This window comes from Zosterops lateralis, assembly GCF_965231275.1.
Source record: "Zosterops lateralis genome assembly, chromosome: 19".
NCBI classification, from domain to species: domain Eukaryota; kingdom Metazoa; phylum Chordata; class Aves; order Passeriformes; family Zosteropidae; genus Zosterops; species Zosterops lateralis.
Window position 1 is genome coordinate 6,104,462 of NC_139779.1, and position 21,588 is coordinate 6,126,049.

The 21,588-nt window shown below is 47.6% G+C and overlaps 2 protein-coding genes across 6 annotated transcripts in view; one reads left to right on the forward strand and one right to left on the reverse strand.

Moving 5' to 3' along the window:
* Positions 1-680: 680 nt before the first annotated feature.
* Positions 681-2,814, reverse strand: PEX12 (peroxisomal biogenesis factor 12; the record flags this gene model as incomplete). Of its 2 annotated transcripts, none has more annotated exons than XM_083874974.1 (3): positions 681-1,100; positions 1,740-2,284; positions 2,689-2,814. In XM_083874974.1, 3 exons carry the CDS (start codon positions 2,812-2,814, stop codon positions 701-703), a joined length of 1,071 nt encoding a protein of 356 aa, XP_083731100.1. In that variant the 3' UTR covers positions 681-700. The 2 variants fall into 2 exon arrangements, with proteins under 2 accessions (XP_083731100.1, XP_083731101.1); XM_083874975.1 differs by lacking the exon at positions 2,689-2,814 and adding an exon at positions 2,372-2,588.
* Positions 2,815-2,944: 130 nt separating this feature from the next.
* The window catches only part of AP2B1 (adaptor related protein complex 2 subunit beta 1), a 78,819-nt gene continuing 60,175 nt past the window's right edge, over positions 2,945-21,588 (forward strand). Inside the window, exons 1-5 of one of the 4 annotated variants that reach the window (XM_083875469.1) lie at positions 2,945-3,038; positions 7,208-7,265; positions 9,239-9,344; positions 11,287-11,422; positions 12,975-13,220. In XM_083875469.1, the coding sequence (XP_083731595.1) occupies positions 7,229-7,265; positions 9,239-9,344; positions 11,287-11,422; positions 12,975-13,220 (525 nt within the window). In that variant the 5' untranslated portion in view covers positions 2,945-3,038; positions 7,208-7,228. Of the gene's footprint in view, positions 3,086-7,207; positions 7,266-9,238; positions 9,345-11,286; positions 11,423-12,974; positions 13,221-21,588 lie in introns of all 4 variants that reach the window. The other 3 variants (XM_083875468.1, XM_083875471.1, XM_083875470.1) reach the window with 3 other exon arrangements.

Below are 21,588 nucleotides of genomic sequence, written 5' to 3' on the forward strand. Positions count from 1 at the left end.
AGAGGAGCAAACTCTTTTTCCAATAGCCAGAAAAGAATTAAATTAGGTTCTCAATCAAGAAAGAATTTTGCTTTATAAAAGCATATAATAATGAATGCAAATACTTATTTGGCAATAAACCATTCTCATCAGTTTTAATCTGGTTTGTCATTTTCCCTCTTGTGCAGAAAGTCACATTCCTCTTGGCCATCTTGTTCCTTTAAAGAGTCAAAAGTCTTAATTGAGAACCGTTGATGGGAATTAGGAGGGTGATGTTCTCAATTCCAAGGTGAAGAGCCTGGAAATGCAGGAGACTGAAGAGCAGAGGTTTAAGCTCTGACAAAGCCAGAGCTCACCCTGGGCAGCATGAGGGCCTGAGAAGACACTCAGGGAAGAAAAACTTGCCTAGACAATTTCCCTACCTCTTTCATTTGCTGCCTCATGCCCTCAACCATCACCAGCTCTGGTCTTTTGATCCTCACATCTGCACTCCTCTTACCCAAATCAACGTTTCCTCCCTTTCAGCTGCTCTTAAGGCATTTCTGTGCTGGCTGACAGGCTGTGTGATCCCTCTGCAACTGCCAGGATGTTTGAAGAAAGGGCAGAGCCTTGCCAAAATGTGCCAAGGCAGCAAAGCTGATGAACCACCGAGGCGCCATAGAGGAGCTCCGAAGTGTTCTGTAGGATGCAGAAAGAGGTGCTGGAAGCTCCTGGGAGCCTTTCAGCTCTCGGGGGAGTAGAGTTTGACCAGGTGCTGCAGCTCTGTGGCGTAGCCTGTGACGGGGCAGCGCTGGTGAGCCTTGACGTGGCTGTAGGCGCAGCGGTAGCAGAAGACAAAGCCGGACGTGGCCAGGGCCGTGGCGTTCACGCGCACCTTGCGGCACAGGGGGCACACGCTCCTCAGCCCGGGCAGGAGGGCTGAGCTGGCCTCCTGCTCCAGGTGCACAGGAGGTGGGGGCGTGGGGAGGGCTGTCAGGGACTTGATGGTCTCCTGGTTTTCCGAGGAGTACCACCAGTCCAGGAACTGGAGGAAGAAGACGCTGACGGACAGGCCGGTGGACAGGGAGAAGGCGATGCCGCCCAGAGCTCTCCGCAGGGCCGACTGCACTCGGGAGGTAAAGCTGTAGCAGAGAGAAAGAAGCAGGGAGAGATGGTTACTGCTGCACATTTATCTACCTAGAAACCAGGGGGAAAAGCACTTGGGGAGCTTCACACAGCTCCTTCATGCTAAGTTCTTTGGCCAGCATGTCCCATGTTTGCACTTATTCAGATATTTCAGATTTTGTTTTATTTCAAAGAAGATCCAAATCCTGTTTTTTTTCAGAAGTCTAAATCAGAAGAATTTGGATTAAAAGATCCTGGATCACAGAGTGTTTCACTCCTGGATCATCATTTCACATTGTGGCAATGACTAGCTGCTGCTTAGGAAAAGCAAAGAAATAAGTTTTAATTCTTTCAGCAACATTGCTGCAACTGCTGCCCCTTCTTTACTGGAAAAGTGCAGGGGAAGACTGAACAGGATAAAGGTTTGCATGTCCAAAACCACCCCCAAACTCCGAAAATTTATTACCACAAAATTGTTTCAAGCTAATCCCTGCTACTTTCACACACAATACACCATTTGAGAGCACATTTTGTCAGAGCAAATTTTCATCTTGAATTTTTGAAGAGCAAGGCACTTTTACTTGCAGCATCACCTCTAAATTTACACACCCACTGGACCCCCTGGACAGCAACAGCTGAGCTAGGTTCTGCCATACCTGTGTGTTTGATCTGAGGTGGTTTCAGCCCATTTCTTCTCCAGGGCCTGGATATCCTCTGCAGTCAGTCTGACCAGGCGGACACCAGCCAGCTTCAGCATGGGGGAATGATGCTCAGCCTTGCCCAGTATGTAGCACAGCTGCTGGATAAGAAACCAGCTCTCCCAGGTCATGTTTACATAGGGGTAGGCAGCTAGAAAGGCTCTGTAGAAGCGTTTCCAGGATGATGAGGGAGGGTGGATGGAGTACTCATCCTCTTCCCTCAGGCTGGACACCAGTTTCTCCAGCTTTCCTTTCAGGTAAGGAACAAGAACCAGCAGGAGCAGAGACTTCCAGTGCTGCCTCTTTGGCAGGCCAGCCGTGGCCAGAGGTTGCCGTCTGCCATCTCCCATGGGGATCCTCTTCAAGCTATAGAAGTTCTCAGAGAAGGAGGCGCTGCACCTGGCCAGGTAGTGCTGCTGGAGCAGCAAATCCAGAAGGACGTAGATCTCGTCAAACCAGTGCCACAGGAAACCGTACCGGGCAGGATTAGACTCAGCAAGCACCTGTTGCAAAAGGGACATTAAAACAGGAGGAATCAGAGTGGTTTGGGTTGGAAGGTGCAATAAAGATCGTCTGGTTCCAGCTCCTACCATGGGCAGGGACACCTTTTATTATCCCAGGCTACTCCAAGCCCCGTCCAACCTGGATTTGAACATTTGAACACTCTCAGGGAAAAAGCAGCCACAGCTTCTCTGGGCAGCCTGTGCCAGGGCCTCCTCACCCTCACAGGGAAGGACTTGAAAGCGGAGTAAAGTGCTAAATTACAAATTACAGCAGCTATAAACGACGCCTCTAATTCTCAACACAAGCCAGGTGGTTCACAACTGCCCCGCTGCCCGTGAGTGCGGAAGGAGTTACACGCCGGCCCCCCTTCTCTCCCTTCACCCGCGGCCCGCCTCGCCCTCACCTTGACCAGGTGCTGCAGGGCGGGTTTCACGGCGGCCATCAGGCTGTCCTGGGCCACCGCCTCGAACACGGAGGGCCGGTCCCCGCCGGCCGGGGCGGCCGTGAGGTGCGCGCCCACCTCCGCCATGACACCGCCACACCGCCCCGCCGCTAGGGGGCGCCGCGACCCCGCCCCGCCGGGCACCGCTCCGCTCCGCCCCCCCCGGAAGCGCGGGCCGCCGGTGCTCCGCCCGCTGCCGCCGCCTCTATGGTGGTGGGGCGCGGCCGCTCTGGGCGGGGGAGGGTTTGATCTCGTTGCTCGCGAGTCCGCCCGGCCCCTCCGCTTCCGGTTCCGCCGCCGCCCCCGCAGCGGTGAGTCCGGACCGTGAGTGGGGCCGGGGCTGAGGGCGCTGGGAGAGGTGCGAGCGGCACTGGGGGCGTTGGGAGCGGATATGGGGAGGGGGCGAGGGTCACTGGTGGGGTACGGGGTGGGGAGACTGCGATAGGGCGGGCAGGGGCACTGCTGGAGAATTGGGAGGGGCTGTGAGGGCGCTTGGAGGGGATATGGGGAGAGGCGAGGGCAGCGGTGGGATGCGGGCACAGGGTGGGGAGGGATAGGGCGGGGAGAGATGTGGTTAGGGAGGGGCTGGGGGACGATGGGAGGGCGCTGGGAGGGGATACCGGGAGGAGACGAGGGCTGGGAGAACTGGAATAGGGTGGGAAGGGGATACTGGGAGAGGCGAGGGCCACTGGTGGGGTGCTGGGAGGGACACCTGGGGTAGGGTGCGAAGGGGCACCTGAGGGGGTACTGGGAGGGGGCGAGTGGTCCTGGGAGGGGGAGCTGGAATGGGGTGGGGCACTGGGAGTGGCTCTGGGGATGTACTAGAAGAGGGTGGGGGGCCACTGGGAGGACTGGGCAGGTGGTTGCAGAGGAACTGGAGGGGCAAGGGTGAGGAGTGGGGTCAGTGGGCCCTGGGAGGAGGCACTGCTCTGGGGTGAGATGAGGGATGGGCTGGAATGGGGCTTGGGATGGGAATGAGCACAGCAAGCTACTGGAATACTGGTGGGAGCAGGCAGGGATAAGAGCTGGGTGCTGAGTGGCACTGAGAGTGCTGGAGGGGAGAACTGGGCTTTGTGGGGAATGCCTCTGCAACTGGGGGATACTGGGAGAGATCTGGGGAAGGGCTGGTGGGCAGGGAGCTTTAGGGGGGTACTGGGATGCCAGTCTGGAGTGTGGCTGGGTGCTGGGAGTCCTGCTGGAGGGGTGGGAGGGGCTGGCAGCAAAGCTGGGATGGGCCTTCCACAGAATGGGGAGGTGATAGGAGGAGCAGGGGGAATGGGGACCACCAAAGGGGGGTTCGGTCTCCAGGATGGAAACAAAATTCCAGCACAAGTTCAGGGCTGCAGGCACAGCTCCTCCCTCTGCCATCCACGTTCCATTGTTCTGGTTGTTTTCCTGGTTCTCCAGTGGCCCTGGGCCACACCTGGGCTGTCATGCAGCTCCTTGAGAGGCTTTCCAGGAAAAACAAGTGGCACCACTTGCACTGGAGTTAAACCAGGGATCACTGAAGAGATTTAGGGATTGATGGTTTCAATGTCCAGGAGCTTGGCTCAATCCCAAGGCCCTTAAGCCTGTCACCCTCCTGTGTGGGATCAGTGCTGGGGAGTGGGTCAGGCTGACTGGAGGCATGTGTGGGGTCAAGCAGGTGTTGATCAGACACAGGGTCAGGTTTTCTGTGTGCTTTTGGGCTGAGGAGGCATATCTTACTCTGGTTCAGTCTACATTGAAATGTCAAGCCAAATGTTTGTAGCATTAAGCATTGCTGGAGCTTTCTGGAGCCATTTCTTTTTTTCATCTCTTCTCGTTTGCTGGGGTTGGATCAGGAGGAGCTTTCTGCTGTCAGCTCTGTGCACCTCTTACCTGTTTCCATCTCAGCAAGTGCTGGGCACAGAACAATAGCAGGAGGAGGGGGCAGTCTGAAGTGGATTTTTCTTCTGAAAATACAAGGCTGTTCACGATGTTCTAATTTACCTTGGCTCTCCTTGGTTTAGATTTGTGTACAAGGAGCTGGCATTTTCTGCAGTCACACAAACAGCAGTGTTTTAAATATCTGGTTTGGTTCCATTTGCTGTAAAGCGTGCTGAGATTGTTAGTGATGAGATAATACCCAGTGCTGCTGGCAGGCTGTCTCTGAGCAGTGTGCAAAGCAAGCTCTGACACACATGAAGCAGCAGACTGTGAGAAAAGGAGCTTTATCCTGTGCTGCACTTGGAATGGGGCAATTTGGTTATTGACCTCAGGCAGCTCTCATTCACATCTGTCAAAGGAGGTTGGAAAGGCATGAGCTGTGCTTGGCCCTGTCTGAGTGTTTCTAGGATTCTTCGTGTTTCCAATTATATGAAAGGAGAAAAACAGCAATATCTGAAAGGAGTAAAGCAACAAAATGTGCTGCACTTGGGGTTTAATGACCACCTCTGAAATTCAGCAGGGTTCCTTCTTCTCTGTGTGTAGCTCAGTGCAGCTGGGCTGATGTTTATGGTGTTTGGGTTGGGTTTTTTTTCCCCACTTGATTTTTCTCTCTAATCTGCTGCTCTGGCCCCAGTTAAAGCTGTATTAGAGTAGCTCAGCTGAGATGTGACCCTGGATGACAAATCCCCACATAATGCAAGCAAAGAACATCGAGGCCACGTTTGGTGCTTTTTGCATGGCACTGTGCCAAATACTCTCGCAGAGAAAAAACATTTTAAGTCTTCCTTTTTAAGCTGAGCTCAAACCCAAAGGACTCTGTCAGCAATAACATTGCAGCTGAACACAGACTCTGATTTTAATTACAAAACAAGTTCCACAGCAGCCTCTGCTTTTGGGGAGGGGGGGGCTGTGAGATTTTTTTGCTGGAAAAATTGCACTCATTGTGGCTCGTGTGACTTTTCCCAACCCAGCCTCTGTTTTGGAAGGAGGTTAAACCTCCTCTGCACAAGGAATGTGTTTCCAGAGCTCTATCCAGGCTTGGCAGGAGCAGAAAGGGAGAGAAATCAAACCAAACCCAGTAATTCAGCCTAATTGGATGAGGTGGAAACCAGGCAGGCAACAGCTCCAGGAAACTGGGGAAAGCAACAGGTTGATCCTCATCCAGATGTTTGGCAATTGCACAGGATGACCCCACGAGAAAAGGGTGGAAATTTGGGCATTACGTCTCAGCAGCTGCTGGGAATTCAACTGCTGGGGTAATAAACTGATCCAGGTGGATGGGGGAGAGTGGAATGGTGCTGGCATTGGGGTTGGTGAAGGGGTGAGGAAGGGAAGAGTTAAGAAACAGCAATCTGATTGCACTGCTGGGCACTCCTGGAGTTCAGAGCTGTGCTGGTCCTTTTGTTGCTGAGCCAGCAAGACCTGCAGGGTTTTAGAGGCAAGGCAGGCAGCATTTAGGGAACAGATGATTTACTGCTTTGCTGGCAGCCTTTAAGGTCATGGAAGGATGTGTGAGAAAAGGGGAATTGGGGCAGAAATAGAGAAAAAGGAGGAAAGAAATTATAAAATTCTTTTTTAGGTGGTTTTAGGGTCATAGTTCCTTGCATTGATACAGACTTCAATGAAAAACAGTAGAAGTGCCCACTCCTCTGCTTGTTTTGAAAATTGTTTCAGATTTGTCACAGAGCTAGCAATTGTAAGAATAAAATAATGGATATCCACGTATATTTGGGCAATCCCTGTATTCCAAGGCATTAATTTAGTTCTGTGGAGCAAGAGAAGTGCTGGTGAGACCACTCTCGTGGCTCTGCTGAGCACTTGCTGCTCCAACAGCATTTTTCCATCCTGTCCACAAAAAAAAAAAAAAAAAAAAAAAAAAAAAAAAGGCAAAAAAGCAGAGCAGCACTGAAATAATGAGCTTTGTGTGTGTGTCTCTCAGAGGTGGGATGTCAGATCTTGGCAGAGAAATATTTCAATTTCAAGCTTGAGAGAACTGAAAAGTAATGGCTTTTCTTTTCAAAAGAAAACCACTGTTTTGCATCTGCTGGGAACAAAAGGAGGGAAAGGAATGAAAGGCCTGGGGGTGGGTGTTGCAAGTGGGGTTAATTGTGCCTTCCATCAAGATGCAGCACAGGCAGATATCGTTAGGGGGAGATGACAGTTTCCTTTGTCTGAAGCATGGACTTCTCACTGCCAGGCGAGACACTGGATGTGTTTTCCCTTGGAAAATGAATCTGTATAGCCAGGAAAGCCAGCTGCAGAGCACACCAGCGTCTGCTGGTTATGAGGAGTTCAAAAAATGCCTCTTGCCTGCTGAGACTGAGAATTTAGGGAGCTGGGCTGAGCACCACTGTTGTGTTTTTCACCAAGCCCTTTAAATCCCTGGCTTTGCCAAGTAAAACCAGCAGCAGGTGCAGGATGAAGATTGGGGAACTCGTGCCTGTGGATGTGAAGCTTTTGCTTCCTCCTTCACTCACCAACCGTCCTTGCTCTGAGTTCCTGCCTCACAAACTGTTGCCACCACACAGCATTTGGAGCTGACTTGTTCTTTTTTTATTTTTCATATTCTCAGGTGTTTTAAGGAACTGGAACCATGACGGACTCCAAATACTTCACGACCAATAAAAAAGGTTGGTGTTGAGCTGTTGCAGTGGATTGGAGGTGGTGGGTGGCTATTTTTACACAGCTTTTTTAACTGCATGCAAGGAGAACTTGTGCTTTTCTGGTAGCTCTGTCCCTGTTTCTCTCTTCTTAATCATCCAGGGAGAAACTTCCAAAGTAGGTCACATGGTGACAAAAAGACAAAACTGGGGTATTGTACGTTTTTATGATGCACAAAATGACCCAAATTGCTGCTCTTTCAAGGATCAGAAAGAAAAACAGTGGGATTTGAGTGCAGATCTGGCCAGAGACAAAGTTTTGGTTATGGGCTAACAAGTGGCCAGGCTAAGGATGGTTGTTAATTTGGGCATCACAGGATTAAGTTGATGTGAGGGATTTAATATTTTGGATATATACATCAAGCAAAAATAATGGGTTTTCCTGCTGCCCTTTTCTCCAAGCTGGAGGTGCCCTGTTTGACTTTTCTCTGCCTTTACTGCAGGTTCACCTCAGGACAAACTGCTGCCCTTAAAAATGGGAAGCCTGGAAAGGCTCTTTGGGATTATTTTACTCATTCAGTTATTGCAGAGCAGGGCTTGTTCTGCTGAGACTGTCCCAGGCAGATTTTCTAACCTGTTCTTGAACAAAACACTGTTGCTGAGTGCAATTTAAGCCTGATCATTCTCCAGCAGATGTGGAAAAATGGTTTGCATTAACCTCTCCCTTGCAAAATGGCTGAGTGCTCCCCCTGGGTGCCTGCCAGTGAAAAAACCCACACTGTTGATCTATTTATGTGTCATTAAGCTTCACAAGGAGCTCATAAGTGAAGCTCCTGCAGCTGATATCTCTTTGGAAGGAGCAGCTCTGAAAGTTCAGAGCTGAGGGTAGGGTTTTGTGGGCTGGCTGCAGGGAGCCAGTCTGGGCTGGGTGAGAGCTGGAGCCGTCTCAGCTCCGCTCTACAGGGCATGATCTCTGGGTGAGTAATACCAGGCTCCTCTTCAGGCAGGAGGGATGACGAGTGGTCTCTGCACTGCAGCAGCTTCTCTTCTTTTTTGGATTCCCTGGCAGTCTCTCTCTGTGTCAGATTTTAATTAGTGCTCTGCTCTGAGCAAGTGTAGGAATGGGAAGTTGGTGTTGGAATTTTGTCAGGGGTATTTTGATGTTTGTTAAATGTGCTCAGACTGTGGCTCCCAGTGGGTATGCTGCTGGCTATTCTTCCTGAGGAAAGCTGTCTGTCTGTGCTGGGAGCATTATCCTTCTCATACCACTGGCTGTGTCTGGAACAGACAGATAAACAGCCTTTTGCACATGTTGCTTTGTTTTTCTAAACTTGGTTTCCACTCTGGTGACCCAGCCTGAACTGGCTTTCCACACAGTCGTATCTGGAAGAATTAATGGTGTGGAAAAGGCTGCTTTGAGAAGCTTGGAATCCAGACAAACTCTGTTACATGCAGCTTTTGTTAGTGGTAGCTCTGTCTTTTTAGCTTTTTTCCACTGGACTAAACACATGCTGCCCTGTTTCAGGAATCAGTTTGGGCTTTTAGCATTTGGGCTCCACTCCAGCTCTCTCAGGAAGCAGGCAATGATGAGCAAAACTTAAAAAGTCTGGGCAAAATTCCTAGCTTTAGTTTGTTTCTTTCAGGCACGAATCTGGCATCTCCAAGTATCTTTTCATGCTGGTTATGTAATGGTTGCCTCAGAGAAACAGATGCTCCAGGGATGTGGTTTGGTGTCCTGGAAGTGGGAGAGCTGCCACACGCAGCCTGGTTCTTGTTTGTAGCGTTTTCCTCTGCAAGGTGTAGTCATAGCAGTCCCTTGAGTGTTGCAGCTTTGCTTCTCAGTGACCCACACAAGATCTGACAGCTTCCAAGTGCTGCTGGACCAGTTTTATGGGAATAACAGGCCAAGAAAGCAAAAATTCACTCTTGAATTATCCCTAAAACAAGACCTTTTTCCTCTCCTGAGAGATTCAATCTGTTTTGGTTTTTTTGTCTTCTTCCAGGAGAGATTTTTGAACTGAAGGCTGAACTCAACAATGAAAAGAAAGAGAAGAGGAAAGAAGCTGTAAAGAAGGTTATTGCAGCCATGACTGTGGGGAAGGATGTCAGGTAAAAGCAATTCCTACCTGTAGCAGCTCAGGTTGTCCTGGGACTCAGGTGTGGTGACACATGTCCATGGAACAGCTCTTTGGCTGAGGATGGCTGTGTCCTTGCCTGTGCTGTGCCTGAGTCACAGCTTTCTCAAACTCCTTGCTGTCACTGAAAGCAAGAGAAACAACTCGGTGTGGGTTTAGCTCAGTGCCAAGAGCCCTTTTTATTTAAAACACACCCAGAATTCAGCCATTTTGTATGTCACTTTAGGCAATGCTCTCTTGCTGCTTGCTGTCCTGGGTTTTAATGTTACAAAGGTAATTCCAAGTTTTTCTTTGCCTCATCTGGCACAGCATAAATTTAAGTTATGTTTTAAAATGAGTGATTTTAGAATTGAACCTGTGTCTTACTACAGCTAAAGGACACTGGCATTTACTGTCCCCAGTGCTGTTTTCTGAGAGAAGCAGAAAAACCTGGAGTGAAGGCTTTCTCCCTTCCAGCTTCTCCTGTTCCTGGAGCTTAGCAGAGAGTCAATAATTCTGGATTCACAGCAGCGTGGTCTGTTGCCACGGAAATCAATATAAGCTTGCAAATTCAGCATCATGACTTCATCATAGAATGAAGGAACATATAAGATGAAAGGGAAAAAAACCACCCTAATCTTTTCTGCCAGCAATATTTACCCTTCACCTTTAGATCCCCACAGCAAACCTGGGAGCTGCAGAATCTTTGTGTAACTTCCTGTGTTATTCTGCAGTGCTGTTTGCAGATGGCTGCTTGACATTTGAGTGGAACCCAGCTTGTCAGTGCTTAAGCTCCTAATCACTCTGGACTTTGCTACTCTGAAATTTGGCAGGTTCTTCATAAGTGTCCCACATGACTAAAACATTATAAAGCAAATTTTTTCCTCTTGTGGGTTCATTTCCAGGCCTGGCATGGTAGAATTTTCTTGTTTGGTGAACTCCCCAAATAAAACACATTTAGGAAATGGCAGTAGTTTTCACCTCCTCCTATGTTAAACCCACAGAAGATATTAAATTATTATTCTAAAAGCCATTGCAACCTGCTTTGAAAGGGAAGGTGACCTTTCATTAAACAGCAGGGTGCTAAAGTGGAACTCCAGTTTTTCTGGCTTCCTTGATATTTTTACCATCCCCTTTGCCATGCCACCTCTGTTTTTTGTTTTGTGAGTGTGCTGGAGGGCAGGAATGCTCTGCAGAGGGATCTGGACAGGCTGAGCCCATGGGCTGAGGCCAGTGGTGTGAGGCTCAGTGATATGAGGTCCTGCACTCGAGTCACAACAACCCATGGAACACTCCAGGCATGGGGAAGAGCAGCTGGAAAGGTGGAAAAGGACCTGGGGTGCTGGTCAGCTGTGGCTGAACATGAGCTGCTGTGTGCCCAGGTGGCCAAGAAAGCCAAAGACATCTAGCCTGAGTCAGGAACAGTGTGGACAGCAGGACCAGGGCAGTGATTGTTCCTCTGTGCTGGGCACTACTGAGGCCACACCTCAAATCTGGGGTCAGTTTGGGGCCCCTCATGACAAAAAAAAAAACCATTGAGAGTCCTGGATCATGTCCAGAGGAGGGAATGGGCTGGAGCACAAGTGATGAGGAGCAGCTGGAGGGGCTGAGTCTGGAGAAAAGGAAGCGCAGGGGGGACCTTCTGACTCTCTGAACTCCCTGACAGGAGAGTTTAGTTGGGGGTCAGTCCCTTCTCCCAGGTCACAAGTTACAGGATGAGAGGAAATACCTTCCACTTGTGCCAGGGAGGTTCAGATGGGATTGTAACAGGCTGCCCAGGGCAGTGGTAGAGTCACCATCTCTGGAAGAGTTTTAGGAAGTGTTTAGATGTGACACTTGGGGACAAGGTTGTGGCAGTGCTGGGGGAACTGCTGGCATTTCCTAACCTAAACAACTCTCTGATTCCATCCTTGCTTATCCTTGTGTTGTGTATCCAGCTCTCTGTTCCCTGATGTTGTCAACTGCATGCAGACTGACAACCTGGAGCTGAAGAAGCTGGTCTACCTGTACCTGATGAACTATGCCAAAAGCCAGCCAGACATGGCCATCATGGCTGTCAACAGCTTTGTGAAGGTAACCTGCTCCCCTGGCACGTCAGGAAAGGGTCCAGCACAGTGGCTGCCAGCACATCTCCTTGTCCATCAGCCTTTGGGAGCTTTATCTCTGCTGTGGGGCTGGGCTCATAGAGGAGGGTGCTGAATCCACTAGATCTGGGTCTTTTCTCTCACTTGTTCCTGCTGGTTACTGCAGAGGAGATGACTTCAGCAGCCCTGTAAGTGGCTGTGAGAGAGCCTGCTCCAGGGAAAGCTGCTTCTGTTGTTCTACTAACTCCTGGTATTGGAAAACAAATTTTATCTGTTTCATCTGCCAGCCTTTTTTAGCATCTGAGACATGGATAAAACTTCCTGTTTGAATGTTCCAGCTGTGCTCTGTGTCGCAAACCTTTATCTCTGGTAAAACTGAGAGACAGTTCACTGGAAAAATAACAGCCTGATTGCTGGGTTGCCTTTAGTTCTGTTGTCAGGTTGCCTCTCCTTATCTAGAGAATGTTATTTCAGTCCCATGTTGTGCAAGATAAAACCCAGTGCTTAGAAGAAGTTTGAGACTCCTTGTAGAGTGTTAGAAAATCTGGGACAGTGGGGAATGGGATTGAGTTTCAAGTTTCTGTTGTGGTTCTTGGGGCAGAAAGAGGCGAGAAAGCCTAAGCTGAGAGCTCTGCTCTTCTGGCCAGAGAGGATATCCCTGTCTTCCTCTCTAGAAAGGATATTGTCTGTCTTTAAAGTGCAATTCTGTTATAATGGACTAACAAAATGATATCTTCCATCTCATGCCCCGCAGAGGAAAGCCTGATGTCCTTTTTGGCAAATTGAGGGACAGCTGTTAGTGAAGAGCAAGTGTTGACACTGGTCTGCACTAACTCAGCACTTCCCAGTTCAAGGTGTGGAGTGCACTGGTAGGATATGTCACTTCTCTTGCAGTCTTTAAAAGTGGTTTTTCAGCTGTAGGAAATTTGAACAGTGAAAGGTAAATACTTTTGTAGGTCATTCTGTAGCCTTCTACAGACTGATTCTGGAGGAGCTCAGAGATATAGATGGATTGGATGCAGGAAAAATTATGTAGACTTGGAGTAGAAAATGTTGTATTCCTGTCTGCCTTTTTTTTTTTTTTCCTCTTTAGAAAAGCACCTCTAGAGTAGCCTTTGCTTAGTGCTTCATGTGTTGTAACTTAAAAAGGTACTTGTGTTTTAAGAAATAAGCCTTGATGGCTGTTGTGTTGTGTTTAGTTGTTGATTTCCCCCATTTTATTTCTTGCTCCTTTAAACCAGGAAGGTTGGAAATCAGTAAATTACTTGGTCTGTAGTGAGATTTTGGGTGCTGAGAGCTGCCTCTCCAGCTTAGCTGTTGGATCACACTGAAAGCAGCTTTGCTGGGAGAATGGACACACAGATGAAAATTTTATAAGGTGGAAACAGCGTAAAACGTTTCTGTGAGGCAGCAAGCCCCTTTTTACCCCTGACCTGAAATAACTGCCCAGCTCTTAGCATGCAATCAGAGAGATGCTGCTGCAGGGAGAGCAGCCTGGTTGTGGCTGGTGGTGCAGGTGTGTTTGTGTTGCTGTGCTGCAGGACTGCGAGGACCCCAACCCGCTGATCCGCGCCCTGGCCGTGCGCACCATGGGCTGCATCCGCGTGGACAAGATCACCGAGTACCTGTGCGAGCCCCTGCGCAAGTGCCTCAAGGACGAGGACCCCTACGTGAGGAAAACTGCAGCCGTCTGCGTGGCCAAGCTGCACGACATCAATGCCCAGATGGTGGAGGACCAAGGGTTCCTGGATTCCCTGCGGGACCTGATTGCAGACTCCAACCCCATGGTAAGGCGTTCCCAGCACGTTGCTTGAGTTTGTGTCGTTTCTTCACTGGTTCTTTGCACTGGGGTGGTTTTGTTGTTTAGAGAACATTTGTTGCCTCATAGAACTTCTGTTGTTTGATCTGTTTGGGTTTTTGCCTGTCTTGAAGGCTGCAAAAGTGTAACTTCCTTTATGGGTTGCACCCACACACCTGAGGGCCAGCCTGACAGAACGTGGCTATAATAATAAGCAAGATGGCAGGTGCCTTGAAAAATCAAAAGGGTTTTAATAAAGATGGAAAGTAATACAAAATGCAAAATAACAAAGCTGAGCACAGCACAGAGAGAAACTCTTTGCTGCTACAGCACCTCGAAACATGAGAAGTGAAAAGCATGGAGTTCCTTTGTTCTCTCTCTTTTGTACCTAAGGGCTTGGGTATAAAAGAGAGAGAGGTGGGCTTTTTGGGCTTTTTAGCCTTTGACCCAATGAGAAAACCAACAGTCTTTGAGTAACATTTCCAGGGTCCAGTCTACACTTCTGGGCTGGCTCCGAGCCAATTGCAAAGAGAAATCCATAGAACTTTCCAGCTAATTTCTTAACATTAAAAAAGGTAAAATGAGACCCTTTCCCTATTTGGGAGCACCTGCTAGAGGTGTAGGGATTGCATTACTGCATTCCTTGTTCTTGTCACTTCCAGAAGAACAGGAAATATGTGATGCTGCTGCCTTGGTGACAGCTTGTAGCTCTTGCCTTCCTGCAGGCTTTGGCTTTTCTTGGAATAAGAGTTTGGATGAATTCATTTGCTAATGCAGATAAATCCACTGGCTTGTAATGAATGGAGAAAATCAATGCTAATGTTTTTAATAAAGTTAAACGAGTCGTCGGAGGAGAGGTGGAGATCATGACCAAGAATTTCACTGGAGTAAATTACCTACTAAATCAGCATTTAATTATGCTTGATGAAGGGTCCACTTCCAAGCCAGGTGTCTCCTGCTATTATTTCATGACTAAAAGGTGATGGCCAAGGAATTGAAGTGCCCCACTGCATCATCCTTTCATTTAATACTGTTTCCTGCTGGAATCCAGGGAGCATACCAATATCATCCTGACCTTTAGCAGGGAAGAAAACTTCTGCAGCTCAGTTTAACTCAGAGTTTAGGAATCTGACTCCTACTTTGTTTAGCTCTTCTAGAGAATGGATTCTGGTTAAAGAAATGGTCTCACACTATTAAGGCAGGTTTAACAGCTCTTTCTGTGGTGCACGAGTCAAACCACAGAATTTCTGTCCTGCTGTAGTCTTTGGGCACCTGAGATAAATCAGGTGCAGGTGATAAGGTGCCATCTCCTTTGGCAGGAGAGTGAAGGCTGCTGAGTGCTCTTTGTAAGACTTTCTGGGGACAGTGAAACTCGAGATGTCTGACAGGCACAGGCAGTCTGAGTGATGGTGTCTCTCAGGAGATACAGACACCTCTTTTCTCTGATATCCAGCTCTTTTACAACTTGTTCTTTTTTATCTGCCTCCCTGATTTTTTTTTTTCTTGTGCCAGGCTTCTGTGTGAATATTGATGACTACTTGAAGATGTTTTCTTTGTCTAGGCAGCCTGTGGAGAAGCACCTGCTGTTCCAATTCACTGTGGAGAGTGTGCCTTGCAGCCTCTGAAGGGACTTGCTTGGGTTTCTTTAGTTCCATTTCAATGCTGGCCCTGGTGTTCAGCAGCAGTGGAGGTCAGGGACAGAACCTCCTCTTCTCCCAGCCTTGGTTCCAGCTCTGATTTTGTTCTGATTACAGACACATGGGTATGAGGTGAAGAGCTCTGGCTGAAAAGATGTGGTACTTGAGCAGGAATAACAAGGGTTTGCTTGCCCTTTGTGCTTGTTGATCTCTGTGGAGCTCAGTGGTTTGGTAAATGAACCGTTGGCTGACAGGAGAGCACAGATATGTATTTAAAAAGAACATTAACTTAACATAGACTTCAATTAATGGTGAGAAGAAGAAAAATACCAAAGGGCAGCGAGTGCTCCGTTTGCTAAATAAACCTCCAAAAGTAGCACAGGCCTTCCTAATAAAACATCAGGGAAACTCCTGAGCTCCTTGGTGGTAATGAGGGTGGGCTGGGTGGACCCTGAAGCTGTGCAGGGTCACAGTACCTCCCTTATGTTGTACTCACCTGCTCCTTCCCAAACTGAGCATTCACAGCAGGAAAATGCACTTTGGAGGAGTGGTGGTGATGAAGGAGAGGCCTGGGGTGTGTTTTCAGATCCAGAGTTTGAGAGGCTCGTGTAGCTGTGTTCTATGTGCTGGTTTCCCAGGTTTTACTGTAGATGAGGTGTAATAGTGTTGCTTTTTAAGGGTGCATAGGGAGAGATTTTATCAAAGGCTTGAGGCTCTTACAGTTGCTGGTTTAATACAATATTTAATCTGGTTACAGTGTTAGTAGAAAAGGACATTCCTTTTGGTTAAGTTGATCCTCTTTGAAATTCATGCCTTTGTAGCACAGTGATTCCCTCAAAAATACAAGAATTATCCAACCCTAATTAAGGTTCATCTTCTGGTCAAACCATCCACCTCATTGCTGCTTTGTCCAATTTTGTGAAACTTCCTGATGACCTTGAATTTTGTTTGCCAGATAAGTCATATTTGTGTGCAAGTTGCTGTTTATTAAGGTATTTTTTCCTTGGAATGCAATTCCTGCCTGGAAGGTCTTTTTGAGTAAAATGTGTGTATCAGTATTGGCTATCAAAAGAAAGATTGCTGGAAGGAATGGTACAGATGGATCTATTCTGATGGTCTGTTCCTCTGTAAATGGTGCATCTCAATCATTGCAACCTGTTAGCCAAGCTCATTCATATTTATATTATAAATGTTTCTCCTCTTTTGATGGCCTGTGGAAATGGGCAACATTAGACACTTAATGAAGCAGAATTTTTGAGATGGGAAATCCACACTTGTTCTCTCTTCTGAGAAATGAGGATTTTGAGCAGGAGCTAAAAAAGGCTGCAGCTGAAAAATAGTCTTCAAGAAGGGTTTTATTATGGCTTTGTAATTGGTTGCCTCTAGCACATGAACAGGCTCTAAGCATTTTAGCTGGGTTTTGGTAGAGGAACATCTCCATCTGTGGCTCCCTAATTGCCTCATAATTGTGCAGAGATCAGGGTGCACATTTCTCTGGGCTCAGATCACCTTCCTCATAAGGATGTCTGACTAAGCTGGAGGTGACCTTGTCAGAAACATTTTGGGTTTGTTCTCTTTTATTCTTATATTTTTGGAGTAGAGGCATTATTCTGTGTTAATAAGCCAGCGGCCCTTGGGGATGTTCGGGGCATTGAAGTCCTGTTGAGGTGCTGTAGGTGCCCAGCCAAGGTTCTTTCCCCTTTATCTGGGTTTTTTGTTTGTCAGGCTGTGGCCTTGGTTCACATGAAGTGATCTTTTGTGCAGATGAATCCCTTAGGTGAATTAATTCAAATTTCTAATTGCAAATACATTGGTATGGATGTGTCTGGTGAGGTGCCAGGTGGGCTGGTGACTTTTGGCATGACAGCAGAGTTATCTGGGATGTCTTGTGCAGGCCATGGCCCAAAATCTCTTCCAAGGGCATGGTTCAGTTGCCCTGAAGAAGTTTGATTGTGAAGGAATCTTTAATCTCATTGTACAGATGGGTCTGAAGTGCCTGTGGCTGCCCTTTGTCAGTTGGGATCTTGCTGAAGAGGATCCTTCCACAGAGGGAGCCCTCATTTCTTCCCAGAGCTGTCTTAAGGCAAATCCTTGTTTTTTCACGCTGCATTTCTGCACATGCAGCTCAGCAGAAACAGGACAGGAGTATGAAGTTGGCTGCCTTGGGCTGCTGCATTTGCTCTGTCCTCGGCATCTCTCTTGCTGGTAACCTGGGAATAATGCACCTCAGAAGCCTGTTCTCCCACAATCCTCTTGTTCTAACAAAAATATGGTTCCAAAATGAGATTTCTGTGCACTCTGTTACTGCAGGACACTGTTCACACCCAGCAGTAGGTAACAGTGAGGGGACAGAGGTGGGAATGTTTCACACTTCCTAGTGGCCAGAGGTTCTCTGAAGTCATGGAAAAACCTCCTTCTGTTATTTTTTTCCTGCTGCTGTCTTGTTCTGGCCTTTGTGGATCACATGCAATGACTGCTCTTCCTTGGAGCTTTGGAAGTGCTGAGCCCGGGAGAGGGAGAGCAGACCACGAGATGGCAGCAGCTGAAAGCAGAAGGAAAGCTGACTATCTTTAGACACTTTATTTTGTAACTGCTTCCCTCCTGGTTTTTTATCCCTGCACTTGGTTTTCTTCAGGAATGTAAATATTAGCAGAAAAACATGAGAGGAAATCCATCTAAAGCCTTACCGGTCTTTCAGTATTTGAATGGAACAACCTTTCTCTCTGAGTATTTTCAATTCTTGACCTTCTAAGGTGACTTTTAACCCATGGAATAGATTCCTTGCCAATCTCTCTGTTATCCACATGGCTTAAGTTAACTGATATCACCTTCTCCCTGTTATTTTTTAGGTTGTATTCAATTTTTAATTCCTTCCTGTAGCATTTCTCCTTCCTCAGGCTGGATCCAAGGTTTTTCAGGTGTGGCTGTTCTGCTCCTGTGTTTTTGTGGACTGTGCAGACTCTTTGTGCTGTGTTTTACACCCTCTGCATCAGAATTTATTAGGAGAAACACTGTTGTGACTCAGCACAGAGTAACCTGAGATCACAGAACTGATTAGTAAATGCTCCAAGTGTGTGGGATATAATTAAACTCTCTTGTACCTGGGAGTTTTTTGCCTTTAGCATTAACTACACTAAGAAGGGAATCTGAGATCTGACAGCTGGAGGTGGTGAGGTCCAGCTTGATCTAATCCGAATTCCCTCCAGCAGTACTGAGTTTCCACAGCTCACAGATGAGACTAAAAACATGTAGAGATAAATCAGAGTATTCTCCTGTCTCTCCTACTGTGTCTGCAAGGGATGTGAGTTCCTTCTCTGCCAGAACTTCAGAGAGTGTGTGTGGGAGCTTCCTGGATGACCCTATGAATGAAGATGATCTTCCTTTTATTTTTCCTACTAGCTGGCAAGCAGAATGTCTCTGAGATGATGTCCTGAGGAATGAGCCTGTTTAGAAACAAAAGGAGCTTTTGCCTCCTGGGCCTGTCCTCTGCAGGAATTTTATCTGAATCTGTAATAAAGCTGAGAAAAGAACCCCTTGCTGAGAAAGTGGTGATCCCCTGAGTCCCAAAAGGACTTTGAAGGAGGCAATCAGGGATGTGGGAATTGTCTTATCCAACAGAGAGTGGAGCACCACCTTCTCCCTGGGCACAGGAGATCACTTGTTCCTCATGGGAACTCTCCCAGCCCTGTGTTTTCCCTCTGCAGCTGGTGTTTTTATCTGGTGGGAGGAGTGAGCTGTCACTGCTGGATGAATTCATTATTCCTGCTCATGAAGTTTGTAAGGACTTGAAAATCCACATCCCAGTATGAAGCTGAATATTGCTGGGAGCTGTGGGCTCTGCAGCTCCAGGATACCCTTTCTGTCCTGATGGCAAAAAATACCTCTCTTCTTTCCAAGCCAAATACTGCAGATGCAGGCTGGATCTTGAAGTCCTCCAACCATGTCTGAATTGGTCCCGTGTGTGTTTTGGGGTTTTTTTTATAATGTTTGTGCTGCAAGTAGAGATAATATTTCCTTCTGGGAGACACTTGATGGCATTTGTGGGCAGAATTTCTTTTACCCAGTGATGGATATGTTGCAGAGAATGAGAGAACGTTGCTTGGGGCTGTTGAAGAGTGGCGGTGGCACTTTGGAGCTCTCTAATGGATTCTTCTGCTGTTTACATGGGGCTGCTCAGGAGGAAGAGCAACACTTTTGGTAAACTATGCAGCCAAAAGCAGCAACAAACTGTGGGAAAGATATGGGGAGAAGCTCTGGAGGAGCCTGTCTAAACAGTGGCTGTGTTCATGTGTGGTGGGATGGTAGAGAGAGGAGATGTGGGAGATTGCCTGGCAGTGCAGAAACCAGCTGTGTGTGTTGCAGCAGGCAGCAGCAAAGACTTAAAGTAGGGAAAAAGGGAGAGCTGCCACCTGTGATTGGTGGCACAGCTTCTGGTTTCTCACTCTGACTCCCTCATTCCGCTGGTGAGACCAGCTTTGGCTTTTCTCCTGCAGAGGATTCTCCCTTACTGAGCAGGTATTTTCTACAGGTTGTCATCCTAAAGAGGTCTGAGGGAATTTCAAGCATGCATGTGGCACTTGGGTTTTTGTTTGGTTGGTTTTGGTGTGAAGGATACGAGTCTTGAGCATCTTCCCTCGAAGCTTTTTCCCTGTGCTTTCAGTACTGGCAGAGAGGCAAGGAGTTTGATAATTGTGAAATTCCATAGCTCCAGAGTTTGTCTATACAAACCCCTAATTTATAAAGCTTAATTGACAAATTCATCCATCAGAGACATGTCTCCTTCCAATTAAAACCACCAGTATGTGCCTAATTTCCAAAGCATTAGTCTTGCTGAACAGATCATTCCAGCATCTCTAACATCAATCAGTGTGCTGGGAATTTTGTTGACATGTGTCTACATGTTATTTTCCATTGGAACAGGCACTTCTAGCTATTGGCAAGTACCATTTGTCACATAATGTTGTGATTGTGATGTTTTGTAACTCTGCACTCCCCCTTTTTAGTGCTCTGTAAGGAATTTTGTGCTTAACTGGTGCTTTTTTTCCTCAGCTCAGATCAGAGACAGCCCATTTGCTACTGGATGGTGCCAGCGAGAACCTCTGCAAGGAAAATTTAAAAAAAAAAAAAATAAAGCAAAACCTTTCTGATATATGGGGTAGGTGCCTGATCCAGACTGGGATCACACCACAGTGATTTTTGGAAGAAGAACAGGAAGTTGCAGACCCTCTGTCTTGCCATGGAGTTTAATTTCCTGCAGTAAGAGCTCAACTGTGCCAAGGAGAAGCCCCTGAGGATGGAGCCATCCCTGAGCAGCTTCTTGCCCACCTACCACAAGAGTTACAACAGTTGAGGGAAGCTTGTTTTCCTGCCTTTCAGCTCACACATTCTGATTTTTGCCAGGATATGAGAGCAGGAGTGATGTTCCAGTCTGCCACAAAGTGCCATTTTTTCTGCAGGGAGGTGCAAAACCCAGTTAGGGCAAGCACACCGTGGGAAGTATAACACTTAACTTCCCTTCCATTGCCACCTCCGTAAAAATTCAGCCCACTTGCAAAAAGCAAGCCAGGAGGTCCTCCCCACCCAGGCAGTTTTTGGGATGTGATCAGGAACGGGGAATGTGTGAGTCTCTCAGAGCTTTAATTTATATCTATACATACAAACAAGCATTGACAGTGTGAAAAGCTCATGAGGGCTGTCTGACTTGCATGATTGAGGCATTTCATAGAATCATTGAACCACAGAAAGGTTTGGGTTGGAAGGGACCTTAATGCTCAATTTGTTGCACCTCCTGCCATGATTAGAGACACCTTCCACTACTTCATGTTGCTCCAAGCCCCATTCAGCATTTCCAGGGATGAGGCAGCTACAGCTTCTCTGAACAACCCTCTCAGGGAAGAATTACTTTTATAAAGTAAGAAATCTTAATGGTTCCTGAGCTGTTTCTAGGGAAGCAAAGTAAGGAGGGCTTGGAGATAAAAGTTACGATGTGAACAGGATGAGAGGTGGTGTTCTCTGGTGAGCAGCACCTGTTAGGGACCTTCGGGGCACACAGCGTGCTCATGAAAATGAGTGGCCCTGTGAAACACCCATCCATGGATGCTCTGAATATCTGACCACAATGTGATCATGAAAATGAGTGGCCCTGTGAAACACCCATCCATGGATGCTCTGAGTCTCCCAGGATCTCTCACCTGGGAGTGTGTGCTGAATGACACAGATGTATCCTGCAAGCCCAGAGTGCTCTTTGAAACATCAGCACCTCTCCATTCTCAGAGACATCTCCTGGAGCCTGACTCCCTTGAGGGCAGGAGCCTCCAGCTGTGGAGGGACACTGCCTTCCCTCAGCACCTTCTCCAAGCCCCTTCATTTTCCTCATTTTCTTCATTTTCTCTCCACTTTAACAGCGTGGCAAGCCAGAGGTTCCTCTTTCAAACAGCAGAACGTTGTATTTCATTAACTCCATTACACACTTGGTTTAATTTCCAATTAGCTTGGGATGCTAGGGAAATAATCTGATTCTTTTGACTGGTTGGCATTCTGGATGTGCTGAGCTTCCCTCCTGTCCCTCCAGCCCCTGCAAAGCTTTTCCGTGTGGGCTGCCAGGCAGACACGCAGGTTTTCAGCCACCCCCTTCCCTCCCTGGTGCTGTTTTATACCATTTGCTCTCAGCTGAAGGGTTTGAGCTGCCAGAAGGAATCACTTGGAAATCACAGTGCTCCT